The following is a 26,331-nucleotide window of genomic DNA, read 5'->3' as shown; positions in this document are numbered from 1 at the left end:
ATAAGCTGGAGTTAATGTTTAACAATGATGTTAAAATTAAATTGTTTCCGATATGTTGCAAATTTTAAAGAAACCAAATTTTAACTTCATCTAACTTCAAAATACTTAAACATTACTATCATGACTATAAAAAAATTTCCAACATTATATCTTATTAAGTTTTATTAATGAACACATATCTGCCTACCCCATTTTCTAAAATTTTGAAGATTTATTATAAAGTTGCTGTATAAATTACCGAATGCAGTAGTTAAGAAAAAAAAAATTAATCAAACCAAATCATGACAAACATTATTTCACAATTTAATTATTTTATTTTAAAACAAAACACAATATAAATTTCACTCAACTATAAAAGCAATATATTCTTACCGTCATTGTTTAATATAAACATATAATCCTTAAGAACACATATTTGTCATTTAATAAAATAATTTTTATTGCAAAAAGCAACAGTTGGACTATGTGTTATCATTTTTATTATTATTTTCTAATAAAAAGAATTCCAAAACTTTACAGTAATTTATTTCATGCAGTTCTTTCCCCTTCAATTGCAATTTTTTGTTTATGTGCAACTATATATCAGAGCAATAAACTGATGAATCTGCTTTATTGAAAGATTTTATAAAATTGTCAGCAACCAAACAAATAAACAGCAGGGATGAATCACACAGAGATACGCCTTTCTTCAAACTTCTGCACAACAACAAGAGGACTTTCAGCTCCGGCAGATTTAAAGAGAATCTAACAGCATATACACATCAGTTGTTTTGTTTTCTGTCAGGATTGAACTTACGGGCCCTCGTATTCTACCAGAATGTCATTTTCCATTTGCATTATCCAGCAGCCCAGACGAAGCTAAAATTATAAGAGAGAAAAAGTTAAACTTTACATTGAAAACACTAAATTTAAAACTATTAGCATTGAATATTTCTTTAAGACTTAAATCATTTAAAAAAAATTTTAATAGGTCTAAAATTTAATAGGTAGATTTCTGTAACAATACCTAAACCAAAAAATATCAGTATCACTACGCAAGAGTCGAAAAATATTTCATTTATAACCACTCTCAAGTAATAATTTTATTCTTTCCAAATTATTTTTTATTAAAAAGAAATTATAGTTCAAAATCCTTAAGCCCTTCTGAATCACTGGAGTTTAAAAGATAATTCCTTCTAGAAATGTTGTTATTTCTTTCATTTTTTGAAAGAACACCATAATTTAATAAAGAACAGGAAAGGAAAAAAAATTTTTTTTATATCTTATTGAAATCTGACTGTGAGTGGGTATTCGAAGCATAGGAAATCTGTGAAATTGGGGAAGGGGGATACCGTTTTAAAAAATACGATTTTTTGGCCACCTAAATTTATGAACTTTCCATGATTTTTTTTCTTTTAAATAGTTAAAATCATGACATTTCATGACTAATTTTGTTCAATATTGAAATGCCAGACTTTCCTTTATGTAAATTGACAGAGAGCTAGTCTAGAATGACCGGACACAAGATATCAGGGCAGTACTATGAAAAGTTTTAACTGAGTGCAAATACTTTAGGATCTCAGCTAAAGTTATCCATAACCAAAATTGTTCACAGTCAATCATTTGAAATAAATAAAATAAAATAAAAATGAATATTTTCATGTACAAGGATGGCTATTGTACAAGAGAGATATCTTTGTTTCGATTCAAGATGAAAGTTATTTTAATTAATTAATATTATTTAATAACGTAATTATGGCTCATTCTTAATGATACAATTCATGGATTCAGTTGGCTGGAGTTCAATTAAAATATCTTAAAATACATTAAAAATAGTTTGCAAATAACATTAAAAAGAAAATATTAAAAGAAAGAAAATATTAAAAGGATTTAGTGATAATCAAATGCGTTTGAAAGTAATTACTCAAATGCACGTTCTAAATAATATTGTATGTAAAATTATATGGTATTGTATATAAATTTAATAATATGAATTAAAAAAACACATGGAAATCAGTAGCAATAACTATGACAAAGTCATTAGAAAAAATTGTATAAGGGACTAATAAATGCACCAATAGAATTTTGCATATCATAACAATGTATAAACAATAAAGGGTATTAAAAAAAAAAGCATTGAGAAAATTTGCAGCATTAATAGCCAATAAAATGATTGAAGTACCGCATGGATGTTATAGTATCACAGTACTTATGATAGTATTCACATAAATCAAACATATCAAAAAGTTATTACTTGAATGCGTGATTTAAATTTTGCATGTCGTAATAATATTGGAGTTTTAATAACTATGAGGAAATAATCATGAACTATGAGGAAATAATAAAACTAGGAGGAATCAATTGACTTGATCTGTAAACTTATTAACTAAATTTAGTTAAAGCTCTGAGGAGCTGTATATTTTAAGCATAATCTAATAAAAAGCAATTTTTTAAATTTCACACTCAGAAACTGTAGCTACTAGTCTTGTTTGGTAGTTAACAACATTGTAAAAGCATAATCTAAATAAAAAGCAAGCATATCTTTGATTATAATAGCTTCATTCCTTTTTCATTTGCATTATCATACAAAAATATTTCCTTCAATTGATTAAGAATTCATTTAATCCAGCTCTTTATAAATCAATGATATGTTTTTTTTAAAATAACTTTGGCATTTGTGAAGAAATCAAATTATTTACATAGATTATTTGTCTACAATTGCCTAAAACATTAACATAAAATTCAAGAACAGTTCAAGTTTTATTACAATGTTTTTACCTTTATAAAATAGCCATTAACTTCCCACTGCTTAAACTGTTCTGCAGATAATACAATACAATTGAAAAAATATTTTTAAAATAGCTTTCAAGATTGAAATTTGGAAATATAATTACACAGGATAATATGTAACTGTTCCTATCATAACTGAATAAAATGTTACATTTAAATCCATTATTCTTTTAATTTACAATAATAACATGTATTTTAAATAAACAAATATTCTGTTATACATTTCAAACTTGATAATTATTTCAAACAGAATAGATAAATGAAGGTAAAATCAAAAAGAAAAAATATTTCTTACCTACAGATGTTGGCATCTCTCCCCACTGAAGAACAACATTTTTATTAACTTTCGGACAAGAATTTACATAAACTCCTTTATCTAGAAATAAAAATAAACAAATTATTTTTACTCATAATAAATAATTTCAGTACCTAAACTACTCAAAAAATAGGATGGAAAAAATTCTGCTAAAAATCATTATCTTAAAAGTTATTTCAAAATACAGTAAAAGATAAGAGAAAAAAAATACATAGCAAATTTAAAAAAAAATGGAGATGCCTTAAGTTTTGAAAGATAAGTATGTTGAGGTCTTTAAATATAACAAAAAAGTTAAAGTGAAAACAAGCACTGATCTCGGTACAATTACTAAATATAGTTAATACCACTTTAAAATATAATTATTTAAAAACTTTTGTAAAACAATAAAAACTATCAACACTTTCTTGAATGTTCTGAGTAAATTTTCCATTCCAACAATTTTTTAAACATCTTAAAACATTTAAGAATCAAACTAATTTATGTAATACTTTGTATTTGTATGTTTTTATTGCTAGAAAGCAAAGAAGATGTTTAATTATAAACTACTAACATTTTTAAGGATGTTTGGAACAGAAAGCTTTTTTTCTGTTCAACTCTTAAAAAAGTTGTAATTCTTAAATAGAAATAAAGAGAAGGATCTTGAGAAATCTAAATTTTTCTGATCAACTGTTAGGTGGAATTTTGCTAGCAAAGAAGAAAAAGCTCGAAATGGATATTTAAAAAAAAAAAAAAAAAAAAATGGCCAACATATTTCAAAGAAAATAGGTATTTAAACAACTTAATGTGAGTGTCAAAGAAAACAAGCATTTAATTCAGATTTTTATACTACTGTTATAATTATTTTTCAAAAGAATTATCTGGAACTAAAATAATTTCACAATGCATAAATCTCTGCATATGTAATTTTAATTGTAAGTAATTCTTCAACAGACTTTTACAAATTCTCAAAATAGTTGAGTGATTTTCCGAACCTCAGACTTCAAACTTCGAGAAATTAAAAGGTTTTCAAAAAATATATTTGATTTTATTTTTTAACTCACTGAGATCATCTGAAAAGTTACATTTGCAACTTTTCAAACGATCCTAGTCAACCTAACCTAGCAGTCCAAAATCTTAATCCATAAGGATTATTCCTAGTGCAGTGATAAGACATGTGCCTATAATACCAAAATATGATGGAAGCTTAAAGCATTAAACAAATTCTCAATTTAACTTTTCATTTATAACTACTACAATATATTAACATTATCAATGATATATATTTAAAATGAAAAACTAATAAACATTAAAAGTAAATAATAAATTAAAAGAAATAAATAAAAATAATTTTTATTCCCTTTAAGTTTCTTTTTTCCTTTCTTACTGAACATTACTTTTTAAATTTTTTGGCACATGTTCCATCACTGTTAATGTTTAAAATTAATTGAGTGTAATCCAAATTGGTTTAGTTTTATGCCAGAATTTTCGGTTCCATCTTTAATATTGAAAAGAATCATTGTGCTTAAACACCTATTTTGTAAAATGTTTAACACTTATTTTGAGCAATATCCAATTTTGTAAAACATGTCCATCAAATTATGTTCATTTTCTTATATATGTTTTTTAGCTGTATCCAAAACAAACAGCTCAACAATTTAATCTTTTTAATAAATTGCAGATTAAAAAAGTTTTATTTTAATTTTATCAGTTTATTTAATTTTTCATGAAATTCATTATTTTAATTAAATATTTAAGAAAGAGTATGTTAATAAATATCTTTTAATAAAAATTGACCTTTTTTAAAAAATAGTCTGAACATAAAAATTGTCTCTTTATAAAAAACAAGAATAAGAACATTTACATATATTTGTAATAAGTACATTTGTATAAGTACATTTATTGTTAATATTAATGGCTCACTATACGTATAGATATATACAAAATTTTTAAAAAAAGTAAAAACTTTCATAATTCATCACAAACAACTTATTCTATACAGGTTGTCGGAAATACAACAAATGTGGCATGCATACAGAATTTAATGGTGGGATCTTTCCCAAGTTTTCCTTAAGGAATGCAGTGCCTTGCATTTCTTCAGTTTCAGCTGAAACTGTGCTGACAGCAGGTTCAATACATTCAAAGAAATGAAACTGCAAATTTCAAAAAGTTCTGATTTTATAATAATGAAGACACCACAGAACAATTTAATGTACAATGAAATATTTTAAATAAATACTAAACTTTTATATGTGTGCTGTAAAATACACAAATTAAACTCAAACACATATTAATAATTCAGTTACTTTTTAGTATCTGCTCAACATAGCACATTTTGTCGCATTGTGTGAAAAATTATGAAAATTAAGAAAACCATCATTTTTAACCAAATTAACCTACACAAAAATTATAGAAAACAGAAAGTCTTCTTAATAATGGAGAACTAGTTGCTCGGGGACATTTTTAAACTGATAATGCATCATATGATTAGCAATAATTACAATAAAACTATAATCAGTAATTTTAAATCTCTAACAATAACAGTTTATACAGTTAGAAAATACTTTTTTCTTAAAAAAATTTGATAAATTCTTAAAATGAGCAGTAAATAGCTGGAATCAAATGTAAAACAATTTATGTTCAGTCATAAATTTTAAGCATTGAAATTATACTCACTATCATAACAAAGAAGAAGTTGCAAGCCTTTGGAATTGGGAAGAGTGACTATAGTGTGAGGTGTAATGAAGCCCTGAGACTAAAAGAAATATAAACATGAACATTAAAAACTTTTGAAATGCTTTGGACAATGACTAAAATAAACTAAACAAAGGAGCAGACTATATATATATATATATATATATATATATATATATATATATATATATATATATATATATATATATATTCTGCTCCTTTGTTTCTGACACAAAATTACAAAACAATTAATTATATCTATAAAAAATCATACACATAAAAAAAAAAGATTCTGCACAATCTAGCAGAAAATATATTGTGTAAAAAAAGGCCCATCAGCAAAAAATAAATAAATATAAAATAAAACAATAATACAATACCAATGTGTAAGATGCAGCAAGTATATAAAAATAGAATAATAATAATAAAAAAAAATACTTGTATAAATGCCTTTCTAATTTAGGACCCAATAAATGTTTCAATGATACTAACAATTCTTTTTAGTTGTCACACACATTTAAAAAACCAAATTAGTTCATTTTAATATATATTTCATATGAAAAATCACATGTATTCCAAATTAGTTTCAATTTCCTGTTAAAAAAAGTTCTTTGTTACCACTGCAGCAGAATGCTTTAAAATTTAGTGTTTAATATTAGTATTTTAAGGCTTTTAAAGACAATTTTTGAAGAAAAAACATTATGAATGCAATTTTTGATTATAAAACAGATTTTAATAATATTTTATAAAGTTTGATAAAGCCTTAAATAACCCAAGAATACAGGGATTAAACATAGGAACTTCGTATATTAAAACCAGAATTTTAAAAAGTATATATTAACTGACATTTATTATTCTCTATGCATACATGCACACTAGCAAACATTTCAGATTATTTAACATAATTACAATGAAATACAAATCATGAAAACACTTAATCGGGGAGCTACTTCAATTCCAAACTTCTTTATGATTTTTGTGTATTGTTTACTACAACATTAACTGCTTATCATATCATACTTATTTATTAACCTTTTCAAGAAGGATCGACAAGACAGCTAGGTCTGTAGGGGTATCTTTTTGCGACTGGGGGTGGAAATTGTAAAAGAAAGTTTCTGTTCGTAAAAAAAATGGTGACGAGAATGAAACAACTTTATACTCCCACTGTTTTTCTTAAACACCCTTCACTACTTCTTTGACTATCGTATTTAGGGATAATACAAGGGCCACCAGAGAGGGACTCTTGTGCTTTTGTATCACTTTATAAGTGCAGAAATCCTTTTTCAGTGGTTTTATTAGATTCAGCATAAAAAATTAAACAAATAATATTTCACATATCGTTTTCTATAATAAATTATCAGCCTGTCCTATGTTATTATAACTTATGCACCTTCAAGCATTCATTTATTTGCATCGTGTAACACTTTGTCAATCTTTTTGTTTTGAAGTTTATCAATGCAGAATCTCAATAAATAATATTTCAATGTCTATACGTACATTTATGTTTAAAAAAATTAATGAATGGAAAAAATAATAGAAACAGCTTTTTCTTTTTTGCTGTTATATCAATCTCTCATTCGCAACATTTTCTGCAAAAGCAAAATTTAAAGAATCAAGTCTTAGTTTACAATAACATACAAAAGTTTTAATAGCTATAATTATCAGTACCTATAATAATAACTATTTAATACATTACAATTAATATTTGTAATTTTAGTACGTTTATTAAGCATTTCACGTTTAATTTCTATCAAAAAAATTTTACAAGCTGTTTTTTAACATATTTATATTAAAACAAATTTTAAACAATTTGTCTCTGTTCTACAATAAGTCTAAGTAAAAATAGAAGAAATTTAAATAATTTCTGATGCACGAAAAGACAATTTAACTACAAATATAACTATTTGAATGTAATTTTTACCTTTAGAATTGTTAAATCTTTTCAACTTATGAAAATACGTCACTTCAATCAATGATAAATAGTTTTTACCACTTTATTTGCCGGTTTTATGTTTTCACTATTAATGATAACAACAATAAAAACAAGAGGGGGAAACGAAGATAATTCTACTATAATTCCTGGCTAATTTGATTGATCTGTTCTTCTCAGTAAGAATGATCGTTACTATTGAAAATTATTTAATCAAATAAATTCCCTTAATCTTATTTACAATATTATATTAAATAAATTGTGTGATGCATAAAAAAACTATTATTACAATAACTTGGTTAATCATTGACAAAAATTAATACAACATTTTTAATTTAATTTAATTTTCTAAATAGCATATATCGTAATTTAAATCACTAACTCTAAAAAAAAAAATGCTTTAGCCAGTTTCTAAATTTATTTATAACATATCACTCAGAACTTTATTCCTCTAATCTCTCAGTTCGAATCAAATATGTGCTTTGGTTTCCAAAGAATTTTCTTTTAAAATAGATCCCCAACAAGAACTACATGAATATTTCAATTATTGTGCTTCAGTTGCAAATGATTCATATAAAATATTCATATTCAAAACATCATGTCATTTTCTTTTTGTACCAAATTTCATAAATGAATGCATCTTACAGAAACTATGTAGAAACTATAATCGAAATTTTTTTTTTTTTAAAATTCAGGTAATAGATTTATGAAATTTTAATGTTCTCAAAAATTTAGTTCGATCTTATGAAGATAAACCAACGAGATATTATTAGACTTCATAAAAACTAACTTAAAATTAAATTGTATCTAGCGTAATGAGAGGTGAGGAACACAAAAATTGTCAAAAGAAAAAAGATTAGGAAGAAAAAAAAAATACAATTTATGATTTCATTACAAATAAAGCATAAAAAATACAGCATTATAAATTACACTTTCAAAATCTGCAATCTTTGAAATCCTTATATAGCCAAAATCATGGATGAAGTTACAGCTAAAAAATGTAAATATATATATATAAATTTTTCCTACAAAATAAATATTTTTATTAAAATTCATAGAAAAATATTTTCTTCTTGTCTGCAACAATTACAATCAAAATTTTAAAAAAAACCGATAAGCACCACATTTATACCAAAAATAGAATAGAAACCTAAAAAATATTATTTATTTGAGTTTATTTAAAATATTTTACTTCGATATTTATTTCAATTTAAGATAATTTACTTTGACGGCTATGATTACTTGATATTTTTATGTATAATCAAAATTGCTATTTGTTAAATTAAAATAGCAATAAAGAAATTATCTTTGAAAAATAACTTTAAAATATTTTTTTTAAACAAAAAAATGTACAAAATTTAAATTAACTACAAAAAAAAAAAAAAAAAAAAAAAAAACAGGAAAGAAAACAGTAGATGTATACCCAAACTTATAATTGATATTTGAAAGTAAGTGGGAAATGTAGAAAACATTTTCTACCCTTATGAGAAAGTGTTGCATAAAACAATAAAACACATCCCACAGCCACCCCTTCCCCCAGAAAAAGGTTAAAGCTGAACTATCTATATTAGAGGTTTATACTTAAAGAGTTTTACAACAAATAGCTTCACAATTGTATAGATTAGGGTTGTAGTAGAAAAATGTGGCAAAATAAATTGCAACACTTAATGAAGTTTCCATTCTTATTCTGCTTAAAAATCCACATTTCATTACTTTTTAGTCAAAGGATACATATTTACACCCCAAGTTGCTTAAATTATTGAATAACTGAGTCAGCTCGTAAAATATAAAAATTAAAGTTTATTTTTAGCTAATTCGCAAAGTTTTCTATCAAGAATAACTTTTTGGTAATAAAACTAGCATTTGATCAGAAAATTATCAGTTTATTTAGGGGAAGTCATAAGATTACAGGGTGGTTCAAAACTATACGTCAAAAATGTGAAGGCAGCTAGAGGTGACCTAAATGAACTGATTTTGTATAGGAATGTAGAATATATGCTCAAATGCAGTGTTAAAAGTGCTAGCATGTAATGCAGTATTACTCCCAATAATTGAAAAGCCAGTTATACAAAATATTTATTAACAGTTCCTAATATTAACAGATTTATTAACAGTTCCTAATATTAACAGATTTATTAACAGTCCCTTATTAGCTTGCAACCAGTTTACAATCAAATTATAGAATTACTTGATAGAGCGAGTATCAACAAGATTCAAAGAAGTGGCGCATGAATTGGTGCACATTAGCAAAAACAGTCAGCACATTTTCAGTGGCAACCAGATCTTTAGATGCTTCAAGACTATTGATTGTACAGGTTACTTGTTTTATATTTGACCCCACATGAAGAAATCCAAGCACGCCAAATGTGGAGAATGCGGTGGCCAGTTTAGGAATGTGAGAAGAAATATATTAAAAGCAAGCAACAATGATAGTTTTGTCTGCATCAAAAATTAGGATTAGAGCGCATGAAGCCTACTAAAAGCTAAATAATGTATTCATATTTAAAACATACTCAATTGCGAAACTATCCAAAAGGAGCGCAAGAAAAAGATCAACGGAAATATTATTATTCAATTAAAAAATCATGAAGGTGCTTAATGAAGTGGAAATGGATGCAGAAAATGTTTAACAGTGACTATAAGGCTTTTAAAATGTAAAACTATCATTTAATTTAAAGAAAAGAGCTTTGAAGTAAACTAAATAAAAGATTTAAAAAAAGTTAATTTTATGTAAAATAAAAATTTATTTATTCAAGTGTAAACTATCAGCAAAAATAAAATACAAAACTTTATGCATAAAATTTACATTTCCTTGAATCTCTTACAGATTAAAAATGTCATCATCATGTCATCAAACCCGACAAAATTAACTCCAATGAATTTTTCCTATGATTTATCTTGGTGATAAGAATTTGTGTGACACCTCAAAATTTTGGCACGTCTAAAAAGATACTTGTATAAGGAATGGGGCAAAATATTAGGTAAACTGCGCCATGCATACATATAAAATTCAGTGACCTGCATACAACTCTGCATTAAATGCAAAGGTCTTTACTTTGAAAATTTGTTATTATATTACAGGCAATAAAGTTTTCAAACTCATTTGAAAGTCTGGTACTGATATTTTGCTAAGCATTAAAGTTGTAGAGCATGTGTGTCAACTTATCTCTTAAAACCCTGTAATTTTAAACTATGCAAATTTTCAAACAAACCATGGAGTGAGGGATATTTGCGTTGCAGTATGCCACTTATTGTAAGTTTTTAAGACTAATTTCGTATAATTTATAATAAATATCTTCCACGTTATTATGCACATCATGACAATCAGCCACAAAATGTCAAGATATGAACTAAAGTGATCTTCAAGAACACAGAAACAGATTCCTGTGGCTAAATATTATATTAAAACTATTAGTCTAGTAAAAATAGCATGTAGTCTAGTACTCTAATAAAAAGAGTACAAACTTTACTCACTTAACTATACTTTTACTCTAGTTACATCAGAAAAAGAATAAGGTAAACTACTAAGAAAACAAAGACAAACAACACACAATTCAATGATGTCTTGATAACATGCTTGAGAACTAAATTTAACATCAATAAAACAAGTCCTAAATAAAGCAAAGAGAAAACGTTTGTTACTTTTAAATCTATTATATGTCAAATCTATTATATCTCAGAAAAAAACTTCTTTTTATTTAACCAACATATTAGTCATTGTGTTTCTTTGGATTATTATTTTCTTAAGTTTACTAAAGTTGCAATTTTTAAAATACCATATTTTTAGCAATATAAGCCACCCTTTCCTTTTCAATGATACTGAAAATCGAATGCAGCTTAGAGTTGAAGGTGTAAAAATTTGTTGAATGGGAGAAATTCAGTTACCCCTTTCAAATGGAAAAATGTCACGATCCATTCTGGTCACTGCACTAGTCACGTTCCATAGGTATATCTTTAGTGTTCAATCTATCCTGAACATGATTGCCTGCATAACAAATGCATAGGATTTCATAATAGACAACTCTTTGTAGGAAAACAGCGACACCAGCACCAATTCCAAAGTCAGTTGCAACAGTGGGAGTGACCAATCATTTTCAGAGCATGATACAGTTAGAACAATTATAGTTTCATGTGTGTATTTAATCTATTCAAAAGTTTTTAATTGTGAAAATTTAAGAAATGAACAATTAATTTAATCAATCATTCACTTATTATTACTTCCTATTATTAATTTTAGAAATATCTGTTATCAATAAACCTTTTTACGCTACTTTTTATTTTTCACAAATCTGTGTTCAAAATTTGAAGTACAGCTTCAATTCAAATAAATACCATAGAATCATATTAAACGGTAGCGGGTCAGATATGAAGATCTATCACCAGATCATAGTTTAGAGACCCACAGAAAACTCAAACATCAGTTACAAAAAAATTCATTAAAACTCAGAAGGATATCAAAATAATTTACTCACATGAGCGGGTATATAAATATCGTAGACTGCACCAGAATCCAAATCTAGAGCATGAAAACCTTCAGTAGAACAGTACACTACTTTGAGCCAAACACCCTCTTCAATCATCATATCTATTAGAGCAGGCCAGTGAGCTAAGTCTGCAAAAGACTTGAAGGCCATGATTTTGTGATACGGTATTGGTGCCCATTAATAAATTTCTAAGCTTTCTTTCAAGGCGATCAAAAGGAGCTTTATTCTTTCAAATTCGACTGGGAAAAAATTATAAAAACAGTTACTCTTTGGTATAGTAGTGATATATTACTCATAAAGTTCTTAAAATTATAAAATAAAGAAATCAAATTCTGGTAAGAACTGGACTCTTAATTAGAATTAATCATCATTACAATGCTGTGATAAGTAGTCTAATGAAAAACCTACAAACAGGTTTATAAATAATATTTGTTATGCTTTGAAATGGATTTACGTTTAAGGTTATACATATTAGAATTGATGTAAATATAAAATTCAAAATGAAATTTTAAATATTAACATCACTAAACAAAGAAATCATACTTTTGTCAAAAGTAGACACTTTGCAAGAATTCATCACTGTTTGAGTCATTAAAATGAATAATCTAAATATAAACACTGCAAGCTGTTTTTTTTTAAAGAAAAAACACACTTATAAATACACAGTGGTACCTCGTTAACGTGAACATGCTTAACATAATTTTTTTAACAGGGTGTTTAGCCAGATTTTTCTACAAAAAATAAGTACCTTTTATATACTTTTTAAGCACTCTAATTAGGATCTTTGCAGTAATAAAAATATTTCTTTTCTATTGTTTAAAGTTCTTACTTTATAAACATAATAAAATTCAAAAGAATCAAAATTAATTTAAAAAATTCAATTTAAAAAATTTAAAAATCGTGCCCTTTTTTGTAATTTAGAACAAGAATCGACAAGGCAAAGAAAAGAAAAATCTCATTTTAAAATATAGAAAATTATGCACTTTTTACAAACCCGAAGTAAAAAAAAAAAACCACCTTTAAGGGCGTTTAAAAAACGCAAACAAAAAAATAAGCAACTTCAAGCACTTTTTAAAAATGCTACGCACCCTGTTTAACATGAACTAATTTTTTATTCTCTGCACAATTGAATACGCACATAATACTTTAAAGTATTTTTAACATGAAACATCTTTTAAGGTGTACTTGAATTTTATTGCCCTTGGATAAAAATGTACTTTAAATGTGAACAAAAAATTCAGTTCCCCTTGAACAGGTAAGAAAACTAATCATTCACAGTTCTAAGAGTTTTTTAAATGCTTTGTTATTGAGTTATTAATTACAGCAATTAAATTAATGAGTTGTATGAATTAAATCTGTTGAGAGAGCATTGTTGTTGAGCATTACAGGAAACAAGCCTTTTGTACTCTAATGTGAAAAGAGTTTTCTTCTACCTCATGAGTGTGAAAGTAAAGAGGCATGCTTTCTTGAAAAACCCATATTGATCCTTTGTTCATTATGAATAGTTATTTCTCCACCACTCTCATACCAAGAAATTGATATTACTGAACTGCATTTCTAGAGATAAATATGTGTGGAGCTAAGATTTTTCTTAAATTTCACTAACGAATACTTTCATTTCATAACGAATACTTTCATTTTTTTTTGTAATGAAAAATGAAAGCTTGAATAATTTTTTTGGCTACAGTTGATAAGTTAGAAGACTTTTGGAAAGCGTGTGTCAATAAGAAACCAAAACTAGATATTACCAATTATCTTGTTAGTAATCCTCTCTAATTTGTGCAATGAATAAATTTTTCTCAAATAGTTACTTTTAACTTACTGATGGCTCTGCACAAAAAAAGTTGGCTTTGAACCTGCAGTCTTCTCCACATAGCAAAACGGGTTTTTTCCATGCTAATAGATAGGAGAATAGTGCACAGGTGAGAAACATTCTTCTAATTTTACCTATTTGCTAAACAGCCAGTAGCATTAGTAATTTTTTATTTGCTTCAACAGATTTAAAAAAAAAAAAAAAGATAGAGCACCTGAAGTAAGAAAATTTTTTAATTAAATTCATCTGAACTAAAATATTTTTAGCTTCCTTTATAACTTTATTCTATTTTTTGAAGTAATTGGTTGTATTTATTATGAGATTTAAAGAAATTATTTAATATAAAGCGGAAATAAAAACTAGATATATATTATAGTACAATTATAATTATATGTTTCACACATAAATAAATACGAAATCAAATATATATTAACTTACATATTTATAATGGGGATATAACAAAAAGCTTTTTTTACTACAAAAAACTAGTTTTACAGACGCTTTTATTATGACAAGGCAATTAGGAGGGTTTATACTAGACTTTAATCTTCACTTTTCTTGAAAATACAGTATTTGGAAAACTGAAATGTTAAGCATTAAAATTTTCTTTCAAAAATTACGATCAATTTTCAGTTTTTCTATTCTGCTTTTGTGTATAATCTTTGTTTTTAATATGTGTTTTTATAATAGCGCTGCATTCTTTAAAAAGTTTCAGATAGACATTACCTCTTTTAATGTTTTATGCATAATTTTTTTTGCAGAAAATATTATTTTTAACATTAAAGTTTTGTTTTAAGAATTAAGAGAATATTCTTTTTTATTCACCTTTACAACTTTAGCTTTTTTTTTCAATAGCAGTTAGTTTTTTTTTTATCTTAAATATTTCTAATTATTTTAGTATCTAATTATCTTTATTAACTTAAACATTTCTATTAAAACTTTTTCCCCTTTACCCCATATCAATTATACAGCTAAGTTTTGATTATTTTTCAATAATGACTAAACTTATTCCAATATAAAAAATATTTATTCATGTTTTTTAATTAAAAAAAAAGTGTTGCTATTCGGTCAATTTTCTTTGGCCAAATATTTGGCTATTTCACTATTCGATACATTTCTAATTCATAATAGAGATTTAAGACAAGAAAATGCAAATCAATAACAGATATAGATGTTAGAAAACATGTATTGTATGATTTTCTTAAAAATAATTTCGGAATTGATAATGTGAACTACTTTCAGCATGAACAAATTTTCTGTCTCCCTTCGAGGTGACATTAAACAAGGTTTGACTGCATGTACACAAAATTTGAGAATAGAAGAAAATAGAGCTACAAGTATGCTACGAAGCATAGTAAATAACAGTTTTCTTCCTTCTTTTTTTAAAATTTGTGATAAGTTAATTCATACTAAGAAGCAGTGCATAGCTGAATAAAATTTTGATACAGTGTTAACTTTAACGTGTGCCAAATAAATATTTATCTAGTATTTCTTTTGAATTATAAGCATAAACACTACACATAAATTTATGGACATAAATACAAAATTTAGATAACATAACACTTATGTATTAAATTCTTGTTTACCTATCTTAAAATGGATAGCACATTGAAGATCTGCTACATTTATCCAACCACTTCTTTTTTCAATCTAAAATATGATCACAGTTTTGTTAAGTAAATTGTTTTCATCAACTATAAAAAAAAGAATGGGCAAAAAATTAACTTCTTAAAAGCAACTTAATTAACTTAAATAAAACAACTTAATAACTTAATTAACTTAATAACAACAAAATTAACTTAAATAAAAAAAACTCATTTTAGTAATTTTTTTTTTTTTGGATTTAATGCTATTGTAATGAACTTGGGGCTTTTCATTAAGCATAACAATAACTTTTAAATAATTTACCACTAATGTAGCAACCACTAGTAAAAATGGTCTAAAATACATTTTTTTAGACCTAAATAAATCTAAATAATCAAAAATACAAATTTAGGTATAGGTGTAAAATAAAAAATTATTAACTTAGTCCTAACTCTATACTATAGACCAGGGATGGGCAAACTACGGCCCGCGGGCCAACTGTGGCCTGGCGGAGGTTTTTTTCCGGCCCGCGGATAGAGTTTTAACCTGCTGGCAAATATAAAAAATATATATCCATTTTTCTTGTCGACTTTGTTTAAAGCTATTTCTGCTCCTCCTTTTTCAACAAAGTACTGATGATCTTTTTACTTTCTCGAATTTTGTTCTACAAAACATAAATTGATGGAAATAGTTAGCACAGACAGGTTCAATTGATAAAATGTTGAAACCAGAAGTTCTTCATAGAATAGCCGTAAATTGACTCCAACTGATGTTTTTCTTTCTCGAGGAGCAAATTTGGGTGAATTGTACTTCACGTGTGGCAGACTGCGCATTTTAAGCTCCAACGAGTGAACAATCATCTGAAGCAGTTGCTTCTAAATATACCAAAGTTTGAATTTTTTAAATCATTACCAAAAGCTAGTTTCCAAAATCTAATATTTCATGCCCTGGAAATCAGTATGCTATGTTTGCTTAATCTTATATATGTGAACAAGAGTTTTCAACTATTAACCTTAGAAAAAATAATTTTAGAAGTAGACTAACAGGCAAGCATTTAGCCTCGTTCTTTAAAATAAGCACACCTCACTTCAAACCTCAATATAAGTAACTTTTAAAAATGAAATCGCAATTTCATTTATCTCACTAATTATTTAAATTAAAACTTGTAAATCGTTTTTTTCTTCTTTTTTTTATTATTAATTTTGAAGTTTTTACTTGGCCCACCAAACATTTTCTCTCTCGATTTTTTGCCCTCTACCAAAAAAGTTTTCCTACCCCTGCTATAGACAAACAGCATATAGTGAGCATTTATGCAAAATTTCAATAAGATAAGGCAAACAAATATTTAAAATATCACACTTACCAATAGAGAAAATAACAAAACAGGTTTTTAGCTGCAGTAACTGCACTTATATTTAAAAAAGAATGAAACGGGGAAGAGAAGAGTAAAGGAATGTAAACAAAAATTGCTGATGAGTTAAGAAAAAGTATTGAATACAGTTATCATTCAATATCAGTTTAAATCACTGACTCATTAACCTTTACTATTGAGAAAATAGCTGCAGCAAAATTTAAAAAAATAAACTAAAAAATAAATTAAATTCCTAAAATATTTAATGAGGTAAACACATTAAAAAAATATTCATCATTTATTAAATCAAACAAAAAAGTGGTGCTAAAATATCGAAAAAACGAGCAAAATAAAAACCAGTCTGTGCTCTTTTTTTATTTTATTTAGACACAATAAAAATAGTGGGTACATTTAATTAAATTTGTTAACTAGCTATATTCTCAAGATAAATTTGACATCAATTCCAATTTAACTCTCAATGAAATAATAAAAGTTATAAAAACTTTTACAAGCCTTAAAAGAGCTGAATCTTTAAAATGCTGCTTATAAAATAACAAAATCTTTAAAAAAAAAATTGAAGCTATTTTTTTAATAATATATGACATTTAAATTAAACAAAAATACAGAAATTAATTTAGCCACTGTAGTATTTGTAAAGTTTAATATTGAAACCCTTTTTTTCTTATTTAAATGTAGAATATCAGTTAATAAAATTAGCCACTTAATACAATCAAACTTCCTAAGAACGAATGATGCTTTATTAAGTGACAGGCACTGTATATTATTAAAAGACAAGTCTTGCTGCAGCTCCCTATAAGAAAATGGTTTTTTAAAACTTTTATAACTTCTTCTCTAACTAGGACAAAAAAAAAGTTTGGGAGAGATGAAAACGAATTTGTATTTAATATTGAAATCTGAAATTTAATGATTTACTCATAATAAGCTTAAAAGTATATTTGGTTACCGTTAATAATAAAAAATAAATGAAATCAAATAAAAATTAATTACATTGATTAAAATCAAAAGCTGAATCATAAAACATGCATTAAAAGCTATTTCCGTTTCCCTATAAGCTAATAAAAAATAATTCATTAATAACTAAAATATAACTGTAAGGAATATATAAAAAACAATCCTGAACTTGAATATGTGTTAAACTGATAATACACTAGCTAATACTCACTCCATCAGTTCTTAATATTTTGCTCCTCAGCCAAGAGAGGTAATATACGCGTACTCTACATTTTTCGCCAGACACTGTGATAAGAATATTTTGGCCATCTAGGACTTCCATTTGCCGAAATTTTCTCCTCGATATTAACTGATACACCTTACCTTGACCACTACGGTCAAGAAGCATGAGTCCATTCTCTGTACCAATCAGTAGATTTACTCCTAAGTAACAACAGTTTATATTAAAAAAACAATAAAATAAATTTTAGCTACAAAATTAAGTTCAAAAAGAAATTAATACAAAAAATGATAATTCCAAGCAACAGTGTGATAAAATATTGCTATCAGCAATGTAAAAATTCCACCTAATGCTTAAGTCACAGTTAGTAGCGCAAACAAATAAATAAGTAAATTACACAATGCAATGAGTTTAAACCAGCTTTTAATCTATTTTAATAAATGTTAACCTGCTTTAATTCCAATTAATATCAGCAAATTACTGATTAATTTTTTTCTACAAAATAATTTATAATTTTATTATGCCATATTAAAAATTTAATGTCCTTGTTCGTTACCCATGAGAAAACTTAGAAGGATACACAATAAAACATTTAAACATCGTGTTGCAATAATAATGAGTGATAATTTATTAATAAATTAATAACGTAAGGTTTACTGTTTACTTTTCACACTAAAAATAAACACCATCAAAGACTTAAAAATTATTTAAAAAAATATTTCACTATTGAATGCTTGACTCTCAAACAAATGGCATGGTTTTACAGTTTTTTATTTATTTATTTTGATTTCTTTTGCGAGCAGCAGAAACGATCATCGCCTGGTAAATTACCTTGAAAAGGCAAGATCCGCTGCTTGAAGTGAAATTATTTAGTTGTAAGTGAACTCATTTATTTAAGAAGGTTGAAATAACAATCATATTTTAAAATAAAACAATTTAATTTGATAACTATTAATGAAAATAATAATGAAATTATTAACGAAGTTAAACTCATAAAATCTATATGAAAAATATCAATGGTTAAAAGCCTAGTTTTTAAAATATACAAAACAATGCCATCCAAAAATTTTTAAAACAATTATAGTCTTTTTCTTTGTAAAAAAGCCAGCAGTTAAAATATGAAAGTACATACTAACTTAAGTCAATATAAAGGGCTATAATGTATTCAGTCTTGTTCTAAATGTATCACGGTTTTTTTAAAAAAACTCACACCTAATTTTATCACTAATCTAGCACTAAAACTAAATCAGGTAATTGGGATATAAACTTTTGATGTTTGAGAAAAAGGATTTTGTTTTCAAAAGGAAATGAACACATTATGAGGAGTAAAATAAGAACTAATAAGTAACAGAATTTAGGTTTCAGGAATAATATTTACATAATTTACTTTGCTAAATAATCGTGTATCAAAAAAGAGACGGAGAAAATATTTTTAAAAAAGTGCTCGATTCTCACTCCATAAGGCAGCACATAGAATATCAGAGTTGAATCATACTTTCTTATTTCTGGAGTGTCATCAGATGACTCGTGCAATGTTGGTGTAACATTGACACTAACATGGCTCTCTCTCCTTGGAGATGGAAAGAGACCAGTACCATCACCAAACCCAAATGTGAGAAAAGAGCGCTGTTTGTGTTGTAGTTGAGGAGGGGCCTTTCCAACTGCTTGCCTATACTGTTACATAAAAGAATAAAGTTATTCAATTAGAAAAATAAAACTAAGAGGTAAACAGACAATAAAGCAATATAAAAAGCAAGCATCAAGAAACTATAAATATTAATTTATGCTGTATTATTTAAAATTAGCACAAAAACAAAGCCAATACTTATTTTAAAAAAAGTGGTGATTTTATTTTAACATTTAGTGCAATTGCAATAGCATATAAAATTTTTTTTAACACTTACTTCCTGATATATCTGCAATGAAAATTAAGATACTTTTATTATACTGATTTCTTTAGAATATTTAAAGCGAAAGTCAAATTTATACATAAGTAATATTACTTTTCATTTCAGTTAAAATAAAAACTAAATATTTTCAGCAAAAGTTATGTAATGAATGTATATGTAGTTACATATGTTATAGTGAATGCTAAAAACTTGGTAATTTCTCTTTCCAATAACCTAACTAATTACTATTAAAAAAGATAACCATACGCAAAAATTTTAATGAGACTTAAAACTGGAATATTATACTATGTTGTTCCATTTAAAATATGTTATTTATAAATTCTAAAAACAAACAAAAAAAATTATCATAATTCCTACTTAAAAAGCATAACTCTCTCAAATAGAAACACACAAAATTTAAGCGAATATTTTATTAAAAAAAAAACACATATTAATAGCACATGTGGGTATATTTTCTGATAATTAACTTTAAAAATCATTAATGTTTCAGTCACCAGAATATCTTACTTAAAATACATATTGAATGAACCAGTTATACAAGTCACAATAGGAAAAAAGGAATTTCTTAATTCTAACTAATATTTTGCAGGGGTGACATTAAAGAAATGGGGAAACAGAAAGAAAAAAAAATATTATGCTTTAAAAACAAATAAGAATATTTTAAGTGCAATAAATGTATCAAGTAACAAATCAACTAGATGTTTCCTGGGGTCTGTCCAGACATTTTGTGAAAGGTCCGTTTTTGTAAAATTGTGAAAAAATTAATCGTAATTTGTGAATAAAAAATAAACGTTAAGTCACATTCTTTCAACCAGGGTCCTGCTTTTGTGAATTTGTGCAAATAGGGTCCTGTTATTGCAAAAATCCTTTACAATGAGTTTTTAAATTGTAAATGGACACAAGATTATGCTCAACACTGTAAAATAATAATAAAAACAAATTAAATTTTCAAAAATAAACAGCTATTGCTGCTACTAAATTAGAAATGCAACACACAAATATTTGGTATTTAGTCTATACTTAGTTCCTTTGCATTTGTCTTTCTCCCCCCCCCCCCGCTTCCTGGGAAAGGTTCATTCGATTAGCAAAACAATAATGAAGATAAACAAATCTGTGAAGGGTCCACTTTTAAGTTAAAATATTTTGTTAAGGGTTTGTTAATGGACCCAAATTTCTTCTAAATAGACCTTAATTTTTGAAACCAATGCCATACAGTATGCTTATTCACAGCACTACAACTTGACACTTGACATATTCGGAGTTTTCATGCAGCTAGTGATAAGCAGTGTATGGTGTACTTGCTTTTATAACAACTAATATTCCTACTCTGAACCGACAGGATTTTTGTCCACTTTACACACTAATTTACTTTTCACTCAATAGCAAAGCAAAGACAGCAAGAGCTTTATTAGTTACCATATATATATTATATTAAATATTAACTCATGCATGCATTTTAAAGTTTAAATTATATACACACTTAAATATAGTAATATAGTTAACAATTATGTTTAAATTGAGATTATAGTTCAAAATTAACTCTTACTTTAATTTAAAAAATCTGTGTTAAAATATAAATTTTAGTCAGTAATTTTATAAAAAGAGTTTTCAGAAGAACTTTTGTTTATTATACTATGGTCAATACTTAAAGTTTATTTACATACACTGGTTATTTTAGATAATAGTGCATAATAATGGTGAAAATTTTGTTTTATATAATTTGAATTCTTAACTGTAACAAAAGAGGAATTTTGTAATACACTTTTTCTCATAAGTTTAGCTATTTAAAATATCAATATTAATGTTATACCAATACATAAAAGCAATTCTTAAGGTTTTTGATAGCTTTCATTGTGATGGTTTCACACACAGTAATCTTAAAAAAGCTAAAAGTGCAAAAAAAAAAAAACAAAAAAAAACTCGTTCACAATAGTTAAGTCTTACTACAATTTTAGTAACACAACAGTTATAAAAATCACAAGTAATACCTCATCTGATATTGTTAAGTCTTGAAGCCTATGCTGTGGTGAAGACTGATGATCAGATGTGTTCGAAGCATGCTGCTGCAAGAGGTCAGGTACAACACCCATAGAACGTGCTATAGTCCATTCCACCTTAAGTTGGCACTGGAGAGAAAGGTAGGAAATGTAATACTCCGCCTTTGAAAAGTAGTTCTTCGCTATTTTGGAATTAATTGCAGTTTAAATGCAGTTTAAATGCGCGTACAAATATAAATAAATGTTGCATAGTAAGAAAAGTATATCTTGAAACATTCATGAGAAGTTTTTCATGTTTAAATGTATTTAACTTATAAGTACCTTCTCAGTAAAGCGAATGTACAAAGAAGAAGGAGGTGTTTTAGTTTGGCGCTGAATTAGTTTTCAAGGACAAGGAATTGGCTCATTGGCTATGTTTCTACACTGGTCAGTCAGCTTTTCCATTCGCCTTGGGTTTGCTTAAGTGTCCTATCTCTTGTGCAGTTCTTATTTCGTTTTTTTTTTTTTTTTTTGTATTTGATTATTTAATTTTCTAAATATTAACCTCATCTGTACAATATTTAATGAAAAATTTTTTCCCCTCAGAATAAATGAAAAAAAAAAAAAAAAAAAAAAAAAAAAAAAAAAAAAAAAAAAAGCAACACCCCAATAGACAGGTGAATATTATTAAACTGATGACAGTTGAGCATATTTGCTGTGTAGCTAATTCAACATGTGATTCTATTATTATTTTTTTTCGACAAAAGAAAAAATTGTTTTCGCTTTATTCGATCTTTGTAAAGATTCAAATTTTGCATCTTTTGCGCCATGTTTAGTTCTGAAGTACAATTCGCTTTTTATAGGAACTTAAATAATGTAAAAATTTAAGATTTTTAGTTTATTCAATTAAAGGGACTTTTAAATATTATCTAAAATACAATTTCCATAATAGAAGTGTTAATCCGTTAGTTATAAACTAATAAAATGTATAGGAATTGAAATAATTTAAAAAAAGACGCAAAATTTGAATCATTAATTTTTTTCAAACATCGAAAGGTTAATTTAAGCCAATCAATATTTTAATAATTATTTTTGAAATACAAATCCAAAAAAGCTGAGAAATCCTTTTTCTTATGTAGAAAATATTAAGATATTTCAGTATCTGACAAAATATTTCGAGACTAACTAATTCTACTGTACTTAAATAACAAATTATACGGATTTTTCTCTTAAGCCTCCTTTCACCTGCAAAAGTCCTGAAAAGTAAAGTTCTGATATTTCAAAAAATGTATTTTCTTTTGAAGAAATGCGCCTACCCATCCAAGTAGAATTTCGCCTGATGAGAAATTGTGGATTGAATTCAATTCAGGGATACCCCACATAGAGTTTGCAGAAGGAACTGTCAACTGTTAAAATATTAAATGAATAACATGATAACCACCAGGATAGATGGTTATCATGTTATTCAAAGAGTTCCTGTTGAGTCTAAGAGGGTGGGATATGGCAGCTGAAAACATGGGGGGGGGGCAAGCAAACAGTCTGCGCCCCCCATATGGATAATACTAATTATTTTTTTCAGGTAAGTTCTTTTGTCTCTTAGAAGCAAATACATTTCAGAAAAAAAAAATTTCTAGTAAAAAAAAAAACTTTTCTGAAATTTTTTTTTAATTTTTTATTTATTAAAAAAAAGAACAGTAAATATTAAAAAAAACATAGGTATGATATTTTTCATGATCAATGATTTCCTGCCTATGTTGACTTTTTCTTCCCCAACAAAACACCAATGAGGGATAAATTAATGTACATTAATCTACAAAAAATAAGCATATAAAAATAAATATTTAAAACAAAGTATTTATGCGCATCTATGCATTTCGTTTTTTTTTTACTTAGATTTCAGCAAAAAAGAATCTTTTTAAATATATTTTTTTTTGTTTAAAATTAGTTTCGTTTAATTAAAAAATTATAATAAGAAAAGAAAACAGTAAGTATTATAAAACATAAGTATGATCTTTTTCATGATCAATAATTTCCAGCCTATGCTGACTTTTCCTTCCCCAACAAATCACCGATGTGGGATAAATTAATGTACATTAATCTACAAAAAATAAGCATATAAAAATAAATATTTAAAACAATGTATTTATGCGCATCTATGCATTTCGTTTTTTCTTACTTAGATTTCAGCAAAAAAGAATCTTTTTAAATATATTTTTTTTTGTTTAAAATTAGTTTCGTTTAATTAAAAAATTATAATAAGAAAAAAAAAACAGTAAGTATTATAAAACATAAGTATGATCTTTTTCATGATCAATAATTTCCAGCCTATGCTGACTTTTCCTTCCCCAACAAATCACCGATGTGGGATAAATTAATGTACATTAATCTACAAAAAATAAGAATAAGAATATAAAAATAAATATTTAAAACAAAGTATTTTTGCGCATCAATGCATTTCTTTTTTTTTTTTTTACTTAGATTTCAGCAAGAAAGAATATTTTTAAATATATATATTTTTTTCTGTTTAAAATTAGTTTCGTTTAGTTAAAAAATCATAATAAGGAAATCTGCTTTTTAAATACTAATTAAGAAATCAGCTTACAACTAGTATCTTAAAATAATAATTATGAGAAATGCTCTAAAAATCGTGCTCTTTTCCGTATTCTGTACAAAATTTTAGTACGATTCTTGGTTTAAAAAAAAAAAGTCGGCGTTTTGCTTTCTTAAACGCCAATACTGGCCACTTTCTCTCCTTTTGTTGCTACCTCATCCCCGTACTGACTTAAAGAGTAACCCAGTTTCCATGTAATCCGGTCTACCTACCTTTCTTTCCAGTGCCAACTTAAGGTGGAATGGACTATAGCGGTCATCCCTATATTACCAGGAGAGCTTTGAGTCCAGGACCTCGATCACAGCCACCGCTTGATGAACTCCGATCCGTTGGCTCCCTATCACTGCAAATAACAAAAGAGCTTTAGTTTTCAGAACTAAACACAATTAAAAAGGAGAGAAAATTTAAAATCTCTGGAATTTAAAGTATAGCAGATATGCTTCTAGTCAGCTACACGTTTATGCAGATTTTATTGGTATTACAAGAGTAATACTGTTTTACTACAGTGTGTTCCATAATTCAAGCAGGAAATAATTTTGATTGAAAACACAAGTTTTAAATCAAAAATTGTGATTTTAAAAAAAACCAACAAAAAACCAACCTAGAATTGCATGTGTGATAGCGCATTTGAAATTTTAATAGTCTAAACACTCGCATTTTATTTTCAATATCCGCATTTTATTAATCAAATGACATAAAACTCAAAGATTGGGTGACTTTTAGAACACTCTTTATTGCAACTCTTACACTCTTTATTATCAAACAGTAAGTATGACGTTTTAAATTAAAACGACTACTCGAAATAATAATATATTAAATTTAATAATAAATTGAAAAAGCTTAAAACTAATTTCGTTGGATTTAATTGACGTGTTTACATAATTGCATAAACAAGCAAATAAATTCATTGGGGTAATAATAATTCATCTTCAACAATTCATCTACAAGGAACATCGAGCAGAACAGGCACAAGGGCTTTCACACCAGTTACGATTCATTCAAAAGGCACATTCAACAAAACAAACAGCAGAACTTCCACACAAATTAACATTAACAGGGCAATTACAATTCAGTTAAATTTATTCATTCACAAGGCATATTCAACAGATCAAGCAAAAGAGGCAGCCAAATAATATGCAAATATGTAACTAAGTCAACTCATGTGAAGAATTTAGTGTCAAAAACAATATTATTTATATAAAAATTACAATAAATGTCGTCAACATGCCTAAATACTCGAGCACGCGAACTTTCATTAGTTAACCAGAAATACAAGTAGCCGTGAATTTAAAAAAGATTGTGCACCCTGAAATAGGTAGGGGATACTATTAAAAAAAATGCATTTCTATTTTAATTGAATTCTTTAATTTAAAAATCCAAACTAATACCAAATTTAAATGGTAAAAATAAAGTATTGGTTTAAAACCAATTTCCAAAGATTGTGCGAAAATATTTTTACGCTTTTAGCTTACTTGTTTTCTATGACGTTTTTAGTTTTCCTTGGAATTCAAATTTTATAAGGGGTAAAATAAAAGCGCGCAGCAAACTATTAAGTAAACATCTTGAAAGGGAGCAGAAATAAGAATAAATCGCTTTATTCCATTCTAAGCGAAGAGGTAGCTTGTCGAATCCCACTTTTACCCTGGATTTTATTCCAAATATTCCTATTTCCTGGTATATATAAGTCCCACAATGAACGGATCGTAAAGACACGGTTCCCAGCAG

General features: G+C 26.6%; 2 protein-coding genes across 6 annotated transcripts; both read right to left on the bottom strand.

The window, feature by feature from the left end:
• Positions 1–291: 291 nt before the first annotated feature.
• On the bottom strand, positions 292–18,238 carry LOC147812612 (serine/threonine-protein kinase mig-15-like). 3 transcript variants are annotated; one of them, XM_087161957.1, is made up of 6 exons: positions 18,101–18,177; positions 15,569–15,632; positions 12,158–12,408; positions 5,738–5,816; positions 3,065–3,145; positions 292–858 (listed from the first exon to the last, which is right to left on the bottom strand). In XM_087161957.1, exons 3-6 carry the CDS (start codon positions 12,317–12,319, stop codon positions 821–823), a joined length of 360 nt encoding a protein of 119 aa, XP_087018083.1. In that variant the 5' UTR covers positions 12,320–12,408; positions 15,569–15,632; positions 18,101–18,177; the 3' UTR covers positions 292–820. The 3 variants fall into 3 exon arrangements, with proteins under 3 accessions (XP_087018083.1, XP_087018081.1, XP_087018082.1); XM_087161955.1 differs by having other exon boundaries at positions 3,069–3,145; XM_087161956.1 differs by lacking the exon at positions 15,569–15,632 and having other exon boundaries at positions 3,069–3,145; positions 18,101–18,238.
• LOC147812611 (uncharacterized) lies at positions 18,178–26,065 on the bottom strand. Of its 3 annotated transcripts, none has more exons than XM_087161954.1 (4): positions 24,819–26,065; positions 22,008–22,145; positions 19,565–19,783; positions 18,178–18,312 (listed from the first exon to the last, which is right to left on the bottom strand). In XM_087161954.1, exons 2-4 carry the CDS (start codon positions 22,107–22,109, stop codon positions 18,307–18,309), a joined length of 327 nt encoding a protein of 108 aa, XP_087018080.1. In that variant the 5' UTR covers positions 22,110–22,145; positions 24,819–26,065; the 3' UTR covers positions 18,178–18,306. The 3 variants fall into 3 exon arrangements, with proteins under 3 accessions (XP_087018080.1, XP_087018079.1, XP_087018078.1); XM_087161953.1 differs by having other exon boundaries at positions 19,605–19,783; positions 24,819–26,044; XM_087161952.1 differs by lacking the exon at positions 24,819–26,065 and having other exon boundaries at positions 19,497–19,783; positions 22,008–22,222.
• Between the last annotated feature and the right edge of the window lie 266 nt (positions 26,066–26,331).

This window comes from Parasteatoda tepidariorum, chromosome 4 (genome assembly GCF_982258835.1).
Source record: "Parasteatoda tepidariorum strain Cologne lab strain chromosome 4, Ptep-v5.0, whole genome shotgun sequence".
NCBI lineage: Eukaryota > Metazoa > Arthropoda > Arachnida > Araneae > Theridiidae > Parasteatoda > Parasteatoda tepidariorum.
Note: the sequence above shows the minus strand (reverse complement) of the source record. Positions and strands in the feature narration are given on the sequence as shown.